A 9,785-nucleotide genomic window follows, 5' to 3' on the forward strand; every position below is an offset into this window, starting at 1 on the left:
TCACCTAGACTATAACTCGCTTTTTCTTATTTTCAGTTAATATCCTTCCTCTATAATTTTTTATTTTGTTTTGTTTATTTAACCTTTTAGAATTGAGAGTTTTTTTTTAATGTTTTGAATGTATTTAATTCTTGAAGATATTATTTTAATTCATTTATAGTTTTTTTTATGTTTTACATAAATGAACTTCATTTAAAAAAAAAAACTAATTTAATGTGCAAGCTTACATTATATTTTATTCCATCCTTATATTTTATTCGATCAATTTTATGTGTATCTATTTTTATTGTTTGATTAAATAAAAAATTTATTTTAATAAAAAAATTGGGTAAACACAACCAAATAAATATCTCATATTATAAAATCAAATATCTTATGTGCAAGCTTGTATTATATTTTATTCAAGGCTTATATTTTATTCAATCATATATATCTATTTTCAATATTATTTGGTTGAATAAAAAAATTTAGTGAACACAACAAAATAAATATTTCATGTTACTGGGTCAAAAATCTTGATTAATATCTCTTGATTTTTTTACTTTTCTTTTCATTTATTTACACAAATATTTGATCAACTTATATTTAATTAGATAGTTATATAAGCTTTTAGATTTGCACTTAAGAAAAAAATGTTTAAAAAACCGTCGATAAAGCCTGCATATCACTTTCTTTTTTTAAAAAAAAAATACTTCAACCTATGACGCAGAGCTGCATCAAAAAGCTATAGTAAGAACTAAGACGATGGAACTTTAAGTAGTAGCTAATCAAGATATTACTGTAGGTAAACAAAAACCACATGTAACTAGAGTGAATCAGGATAAATAGTACTTGATAAATAAAGGAAAAGGTAAGTACTGGTAGGTGGTAGATTACACCGATCGGAGAGCAGATTCTGTATATCACCAGTCCAATACATCTACGACCACCTTCAAGTCATAATGTACAGAGGCAGGTTGTCTGTATCAAGTCATATCAAAGGGTTAACAAATTGACATCCATGGATCATTTATACTTCAGCACTTGGTGTCTGTCTGGCCATCTGTCAACAGCAATTAGTTCACGTTAAAAACTCCACAAAGCACATGACATAAAAGAGTTCTGCATGGAAGACTCATCAAGTTAAAAACAATCTTGGCCTAAAACTGAAGTTTCCCTCAAATTTGAGACGTGATGTTTATAGCATTTTCTTCAAACAAGAACTTTCATTCTGTGTGAATGTAATGATCACAAGAGATTTTTACCAGCTGGACTCACCGTCCCATTCAGCATTCAAGATACGAGCCTGGTTTGCCAGATACTAGTAGTCACAAATTTGGCTTTGGTTGGTCGGCATAGAAATCACTTGATGCAATCCAAGAGCAGGGATTATTTTCAATATACTTGTAAGACTTGTATTGTTATTTGAAAATAGTCTATCCTCCTTGCATTGCATCATATCACGACAAATAGCAATCAGGCAGCAGCTCATGTATATGAGGTATTGATCGTATCAAGATCATACAAGATTGAATTTGGAAGCAATTGTCAATATAGCAAAGGCATTTCATCAGGTGGGTGATTTGAAATGCAATTCCAAGCGGAAAAAAAATTGCAGATTTAAGGTTGCATACATTGGGATGAGGATAGAGGTACTGTTTGTTCAACAAGGTCTGAATCAACTAACTCATTTATCTTGATGGTTGGTGAATAGAAACCCTAACACAACACAAAATGTTTGTAGACTCCTAATACAACAGACAAGCTGAAGATAATCGTAACAAATTTTATTTTATTTTTTCTCATAAGAGAAAATTGTAATAATCTAAGTAAATCAGAGCTCATATTTACACAAACCATAGCTTACTATTTTATAGCAGAAAAACTGACAACGGTTAAAAAGGCACTAGTAATGGCTTATTTTGAGTAAGATTCTAAACCACCCCATCCTGTCAGATTTCAGTACCAAATAAGAAAGTCATTTTGATATCATTCGTTGCATAAATTGCCACCCATGATAAAATTCTTAAAATTTTGAATGAGGTTTTATCTTTATCAAATATATGTGCAGTACAGATCAGAAACAACTATAACTTCATCGTTCCAAACCCTAAACCCTAAATCCAACTCACCGACAAATGGTTTTCAATTTTCTAATTGTAACCCAATCTAGAAATATAATGTGATAAACCAGGGAAGGATTCAGCTTTGCCAACCTCAATTGGCTATAAAATTAAATGCTTCCTAGATTTCATACCTTGGTTTAGCAACCAAGTCGTAGAGTCCTCTCCCGGGGTACACTTCTCTTTTGAAAATTCTGTATCAGAGTTTGGTGCATCAGAGATCATATCATCATTCAAATTCAGGGTAGGGACCACTGGTGGTTCTGCATTTTGAGGAGCCTGTAGAAAATCCAGGAAAAAAAAAAATGATTGTGAATTCACATTTAGACTAGCGAACATGAAGAATTGGTTATGCACTCGACATTTGAACGAATGTCATGATAATGTATGTCTGGACAATCTCATGATAAAAATTGGTATACAAGCAAAAGCTCTTTGAAGCTCCAGGAGCACAAGGAGATGCATGATTAAACCAGACATCCCATGATTTTTAGCTAACAGAGCTGGCTATTACAATGCATATGAGAAAGGTTTTAAATAACACCTGTTATTTAACAGTATCGGAGGACCCATTACTGTTATTCAGTATTGTGGTGCCATTAACAGTGCTCACAACAATAATGACTATAATGCCATTATATAGCATTATTGGCTGTTATTGAGAATATAACAGTGCACGCAAACACATAGATATGTGTGCGTGTGTATTTACATTAAGCAAATTATCAATAAAACATTTCATTAATGTAAAGAGTCCAACTTTGTTAACAAGTCATATTTAATAAGAAAAACAAGCTACGAATATTATTCCACACTTCATTCACAATCACTCCATCAATCTTGTGCAATGTTTATCACCGAAAAAAAAAAAAAAAAAAAACTCTCTGCAAATTCAATACAGGGCACCATGCTTGAACCTATGCAATTCTGAGCATAGCATTTGAAGCAGGCACTAGCCTAAAAAGAACAAAATTCAGAGTAATCAATGAACAGGCAGGATACTGAACAAAGAAAAAAGGCAAATAGGTCTCAACCTCATGGGACTGATGATCATTAGAAGAAGCCAGATTCTTCAAATCAGGGACAGCAGAAGCTTCTGTCTTGGGTTCCTGTGCTGTGGACTCCTTCTCATGAGCATTGTCTGGCTGCATGTTTTCTACTGCATCCTGCTTGAGGTTTTTAGAAGTTTTTGGTTTGCTGTTGTAGTCACCATTCAATACCACACCAATTTCTGCACTTGCCCTTTTCCTGATATGGGCATGTAGCGAAAATAAGCACAAGTTTCATGGGAAATGCAGTGATAGCAATAACTGCCAATTAAGCAAATACAAAAACACCATATTCTCACCTGCTGTTATTGTGGTTAACTATCTGGGGAGAACTTGGCTTGTTGGAAAATAATATTCCACGTAGAGGCTTTCCATCTACAGTGGTCTCGATGGTATATCCATGTGGAAGGCTTTCAGTAACTTTGGCTTGAAATGACTTCTTCCCTTGATGAAGTTGTCTTTGATTCAATGGGAAATTTTCTCTGCCTGCAAATAAAAGCACAAATTTTGTTAAGTATTCAACTCGCATGCCCTTTTAAAGAACAGTTCATACCATGACCATTAACATCATCATGAAACCTTGGCCACACTGGCCCAAGTGCTAGTCTTATCATGTTACCATCAAGGTAAGTCATAATTGGCTTCTCTTTGTTTTCAGCTGATATAACATTATTATTGAGGTCTTAAACAACATACTGTCACGCTAATAAAAAGAATTAGTAACCAGGAAAAGGTTCACACCTAACTTGATTTGCATGCTTAAAGAAGTTAAATCACGAACAGAATGACTCAAAAAGCATCAGTATACTTATCGCCAGGAAAGTAAATAATAAAGTTGCAATAAAGGGAATCATGCAGAAATATAAATGTTGGAAATTGGAAGCATTTATAAATTTCAATGCACAAAATTCCTTTTTGCCACTGTTGGAATATTATGTGGTAATTCCGGAAACCACAATCTAGAACTTTTCAAGATCCAGGAAAGATGCCAAAGCTTTTTTCCATAATTTAACAATGCAGTATTGCGCAGATTATTCTTGAAAGTTTAGCAACTCTGGAAAATTACAGGATATAAATTTCTCACCTTTTTCCATGACCTTTCATATTAAAATTAAAATTCATTTCAGATCTACAACTAGTTCGCAAAAGCTCCCCTTTTCTTAAGAAGCATATTAAGTGTACAAATCCCAAACAAATTTCAATCAGTCTGAACATTTTTGTTGATGCCAAAAGACTCCAATCTCAGAAAGGAGATTTCAACTCAGGTCATGTAACTGCAGCCTGATTGTTTTGTTGATGCCAAAAGACTATCTGATCCCAGAAAACACAATGGCATTCAGGGACCTTTATATGCTTGTAGCTGTCCAAAAATGTCACTAACTTGTTCTGAATAATCCCTGCCATCAAATGCCTTTGACTTGTACACAGTTTAACCCCAATCAATAACATGCCCTAAACCTTTCTTCACTGCAAGAAGACAAAGTCATCAGAATTCCATGATTAACCAGCCAAGCAACAGTAGACATTCTTTATCTGTACAGTACCAAACCTTAGGTTGACTATATCTCAACTACCTTCCAAATCAAGACAAATAAACTTGTTCTTCATTCTCATTTGGCCACAGGGGGTGAGAGCTACCGGTTAGAAATTGTCCTAGCCTCCTAGGGCAATGGCATTATAACTGATTTCACTTTCATAAAACTCTTCCTTGCCAATACCGTGAATCTTAAAGCATTATAACCCCTCTTAAGTGCTTAAAGTTTAGCCCACCATGAACATACTACTTAAACGGTCAGTGCAGCCCAATACATAATGATAAGAAAAAATGTATCACGTCTTATTACAGAACAGCAGTCTCTGAGTAACTGGACATGCTTAAATACTAGGCAATGGATACGAGAAATGGTTATGATGACTGGGAGAAAGACAAGAAGGATGTAAAGTAAAAAATTATCTCAATCCAATTGTGCACATCTTAATTAAACAAGACTACCAGGAGGGATAAAAACTATAAAGTTCAACCATATTCTTATCCTCTGTATAAATAGCATAGAAGTTGCATTTTCCATTGGAACTAGAAAATCACGATGAGCCCTTCGTCCTGGTCCATCCCCAAATTGATAAGAGCATATTTCATAACTTACATTTCCTGCAGGAAGATTATTTCATCTTATCCCCAACCACTTTCACATAAAAAGAAACATAATCTTGTTATCCCCAGTTGTGTTTTTGAGCTTGTCCCCACTCCATTTCACAAAAGAAAAGGAAACATATCATCCATTTGCATGGTGAATAAATCCTCAATTGTGCTTTTGGACATTATGCCAGTAGTAAATATGGATAGAAGAAATTGCACATTCTGACCCAACAAAGAACATCCACTGAACTTATAGGACATTAAGACATTGCATTCCAAGGAACAATATAGAATATTTTCCGCATACGCAGATAGATGCCTAGAAGACCACTAATTCCAGATAGAGAATTTACCATTTGCCTGAAGAAAAAAATGCCTACGCCAGTAGTAAATTCGGATAAAAGAAATTGCACATTCTGACCCAACAAAGAACATCCACTGAACTTATAGGGCATTAGGACATTGCATTGCAAGGAACAATACAGAATATTTTCTGCATACGCAGATAGATGCCTAGAAGACCACTAATTCCAGATAGAGAATTTACCATTTTCCTGAAGAAAAAACTGCCACTGAAAGATGTTTTGACGAGCTTCCAAACCAAAAGCTACTCGTACAAAAACTCATTGTAGACTGATATAAACTCATTGTAGATTGATAAAAACAAATCTATTTGTGATATGAAATAATTGTCAAATGAGTGACACTACCAAGGCACTCTCAAGTCAATATTTAGTGATATTGCATAAGGCAACCTCAATTCTCCCTGGTTCAGATATGAAAAACTACCGGATTGATTTCATGAAAGGAAACTGTGATGAATAATAGAAAGGGAGCAAATAATCCACTTCTTACCTGGTTGGGCATAACTCGGCAAGGTGTGGTGAATGTCAGCATTTGTGTCAATTTGGACTAAAACTTTATCACGCACAGAAGAATTAAGATTTTGTTCTTGGCATTTTAGTTTCAATTGCTTCTTCAGAGATAACTTTTCTAGACGCCATTCATCTTGCACTCTTGTATGTCCTGCAATGAAAAAAATGGATGAGATTGCCAAAATAAACAGTGATCTAGACAAATACAAGGGTTTACAGAGTAAGAAAATTGCAACTCAAAAGCATGCAAGAAATTTTAGTTAAGAAAACATTTAAAACTGTACCAAACCTGTGTGTAAGTAGTACATGTCTTCCAGCGCCTCAAGACTCTTATTGCAGCCACCAATGAAGACAAGCACACCACCCTTCAGTGGATCCAAGCAGTCCCCAGCCACAGAGAATCTTGCAGAAGGTCCATCTCCAGTTGTCATCACCTTAGTCCAAACACCAGTTTCTGCCCCAATAACAAATGTGGATGTTTAGAACTACAAATAAAGATAACTATAACAAGTTTATGTATAATCTGCTCACACTTTCAAAGCCACAGGACAGACAAGTAAATTATTGAAAATTGGGTGGATTTACAGGGAGAGGGGAGTGCATTTTCCTATGCAACTAAAATTTTATCAACAATAGCATGATACTTACCTACATCAAGCATATAAAAATCATCACATAGATTTTGGGCATCTGTAAATCCACCAAAACAAATAATTCTTGCCAAAAGCAACAATGGAATGACCAGCTCGAGGTGGCAACTGCCCCGATAACAAATGTGGATGTTTAGAACTACAAGTAACGATAACTATAACAAGTTGATGTATAATACACTCGGACTTTCAAAGCTACAGAAAAGACAAGAAAATTATTGAAAATTTGGTGGATTTACAGGGAGAGGGGAGTGCATTTTTCTATGCAACTAAAATTTTATCAACAATAGCATGATACTTACCAACATCAAGCATATAAAAATCATCATATAGATTTTGGGCATCTGTAAATCCACCAAAAACAAATAAATTCTTGCCAAAAGCAACAGTGGAATGACCAGCTCGAGGTGGCAACTTCTGACCCAATGTGTTCAGCTCCTTCCAAACAAGAGTTTCTAACAAAACACAAGAAAGCTTAAGATTAGGCAACACATTCTTGCATGAATTAATAATTCAAATTATAATTGAAATTAATCACGTGCATGTGTTTGAAAGCAAATACATGACAAATACACACACAGGCACATGTTGTGTAAGTGCATGCAAATGTATAATATGTAAAATAATGAGCAAAACCTGTATCTAGGATGTGGACATCTGACAAATAATAATCATGCCCATCTTCACCACCAATCACAATGATTTTGTCCCTCCAAGATGAGCAAGTATGGCTATCACGGGCAGAAGGTGGAGTGCCTGTTGTTATTGCTTGTTTCCATACAAAAGTCTCTACAAAAGTAGAACATGAATGACATAATGTCTTCAACGTGCCGCAGCGCATAACAAATTGCAAGAAAATGATAATTGACTAAAATAGTGGAAGACTTGTCCACTTTCAAAGGCCACCCCCAAAGAGTCTATGAAAAGTAAACACATTAGAAAAATTGATTCAGCCCCCCTTAACCCCGCATCCACAACCCCCACCATGCGTGCACGCGAGCGCACAAAAAAAAAATCCTTTGTCCTAGTTAACCTAGGGTGGTACTGCAGAGCATAACAAATTGCAAGAAATTGATAATCGACTAGAATAATGGAAAACTTGTCCACTTTCAAAGACCATCCCAAAGAGTCTATGAAAAGTTAACACATATTAGAAAAACCAATTCAGCCCCCCTTAACCCCAAATCCACAACCCCCACCACGCACACACACAAAAAAACCCTTTAGCCCAGGGTGGTAGTCCTGTATAGCATAGGAAATTGATATATGCATAAATTGTAAACTAAACTAGAGCATGATCATAACCAATACTTGCTGATGGAGAAAGTTACCTGTATTCAAGATGTAAAGATCCTCATAATAGACTTCGTGATAATTATCTGAAGATTTCCCACATCCACCATATATAAAAAGTCGTTTGCCAACTAGGGCAGCACCATGACCCTCCCGTGCCTCTGGCCCATCACCTCTCACATTTGGAGTTATCCAAGTATGAGATGCTATAATATGATAACCAATGAAGGAAGTGTAAGTCATATGATTCAATACAAACCAATATAAACATACATGTTAAATCTCATTTCTTAGATACTCTTTCATGATCAGTCTATTTCAGCATAAAAAATATTGCTTTCTGACACTTAAGCTATGTAAATCAATGGCCACGTAAAAGACTAGGGCATGACATACAAGGAAAATCAAATGGAAAAGAAATTAAGGACAGGATCACTCACAAGTATCTAAGATATGCAGATCATTGAGAGGGTTCTTCCCATCAGTACCTCCAAACACATACAGATTGTCACCAACAGTTGTACAAGTGTGGCTATCTCTCGGAACTGGTGGCGTGCCATTTAACACTGGCTGGCTCCAGGTCTGGTTAACTGCAAGTCAGCAACTCAATATGAGAGCATAAAAACATTTAGAGGAAACGAAACTGCAGATGAAAATTCAATAACTCAGAAGGCAACCCATACTCACAAGTAGCAAAAGCAACTTGCACTATAGAGTACGATATGATCAAATCCCATTAGGCGGGATAGAAACTTTCATGGTCCCATATAGTACATTGACTCTAAAATAGGACATTAATCAACTTTCAAGTAATTTCAAATACCAAACAAGTCTAACAACACTCCAATAAAAAAGCAAATCAACAAGTTACAGCAAAAAAGGAGTGAAATAACTCCAATAATCACACTTCCTCTAAGCACCAAACATTAACTGACAAAATTAATGCCAAGCAACACAAAAAATAAATCCACAAAATCCCCAAAAAACAATTTTAATGACTTCCCATTATAACAAAAAAAAAAGAAAAAGAAAAAAAAATCGAACTTATATAAGCACCAAACAAAACCACCCAAAATTGCAAAAGACTATAAAAGAAAGAGGCCCAACAATTAAAGACAAAAAAAGAAGAAGAAGAAGTGAAGACCCACCGGTATCAAAGACATGAACTTGGTTGGTCTGGCAGTTATCTTTGCCATAGCCACCAAAAACATATAGAAATCTTCCTCCTTTAATTGAATTACAAGTGTGTCCCCACCTCTTCCCTGGCCCATTTAACTCTTCTATTTGAACTCCTTGCTGCTGCTGCTGCTGCAGCACCCTTTCCCATCTCATTTTTCTTTTCGTTTTTTTCCTGGGAAAATTTTCCCTTCGTGAGGAAAGCGTAGGAAAATTAAAAATACAAAGATGAGGTTATTATGTCTCACACCAGAGAGAATGAAAATCAAAATGTATAAAAATAAAAGGAGTAGGGATAATTAGTACTGTAGATTATATCAGAGTTTGTTGTTGTTTTATTTTTAGTTTTCATGCAGAACACAAGGAAAAGCCTAAGGGTGTCTCTATTTTTCTAAGAAAAATATAAAAATGCATTATTTTTACAAATTAGAAATCAGAAAAAGACTTTTTCATTTTCCCTTATAAAGCTTGGTTTGGAAAACATCTAAAAGATCTCCCCCAAA

The 9,785-nt window shown here is 35.1% G+C and overlaps 1 protein-coding gene across 3 annotated transcripts; it reads right to left on the reverse strand.

The window, feature by feature from the left end:
• Nucleotides 1–730: 730 nt before the first annotated feature.
• On the reverse strand, nucleotides 731–9,785 carry LOC18105761 (tip elongation aberrant protein 1). Of its 3 annotated transcripts, XM_024587014.2 has the most exons (12): nucleotides 9,255–9,785; nucleotides 8,547–8,696; nucleotides 8,145–8,312; nucleotides 7,450–7,602; nucleotides 7,116–7,268; nucleotides 6,453–6,617; nucleotides 6,144–6,314; nucleotides 3,451–3,637; nucleotides 3,137–3,350; nucleotides 2,237–2,381; nucleotides 1,258–1,344; nucleotides 731–1,042 (listed from the first exon to the last, which is right to left on the reverse strand). In XM_024587014.2, exons 1-11 carry the CDS (start codon nucleotides 9,436–9,438, stop codon nucleotides 1,301–1,303), a joined length of 1,734 nt encoding a protein of 577 aa, XP_024442782.1. In that variant the 5' UTR covers nucleotides 9,439–9,785; the 3' UTR covers nucleotides 731–1,042; nucleotides 1,258–1,300. The 3 variants fall into 3 exon arrangements, with proteins under 3 accessions (XP_024442782.1, XP_006374422.2, XP_024442783.1); XM_006374360.3 differs by lacking the exon at nucleotides 1,258–1,344 and having other exon boundaries at nucleotides 9,255–9,783; XM_024587015.2 differs by lacking the exons at nucleotides 731–1,042; nucleotides 1,258–1,344 and adding an exon at nucleotides 1,401–1,423.

The sequence above is a fragment of the Populus trichocarpa genome, chromosome 15 (assembly GCF_000002775.5).
Source record: "Populus trichocarpa isolate Nisqually-1 chromosome 15, P.trichocarpa_v4.1, whole genome shotgun sequence".
Taxonomy (NCBI): domain Eukaryota; kingdom Viridiplantae; phylum Streptophyta; class Magnoliopsida; order Malpighiales; family Salicaceae; genus Populus; species Populus trichocarpa.

Bases quoted from the DNA above. Each gene is read 5' to 3' on its own strand.
- LOC18105761 (XM_024587014.2), bottom strand. From the start codon at position 9,438: ATGAGATGGGAAAGGGTGCTGCAGCAGCAGCAGCAGCAAGGAGTTCAA. The intron at 6,618-7,115 runs GTAAGTATCATG...TTATTGGGGCAG, and splicing joins TTTTTATATGCTTGATGTTG to AAACTGGTGTTTGGACTAAG. The intron at 1,345-2,236 runs GTATGAAATCTA...GATTGCATCAAG, and splicing joins GACTTGGTTGCTAAACCAAG to TGATTTCTATGCCGACCAAC.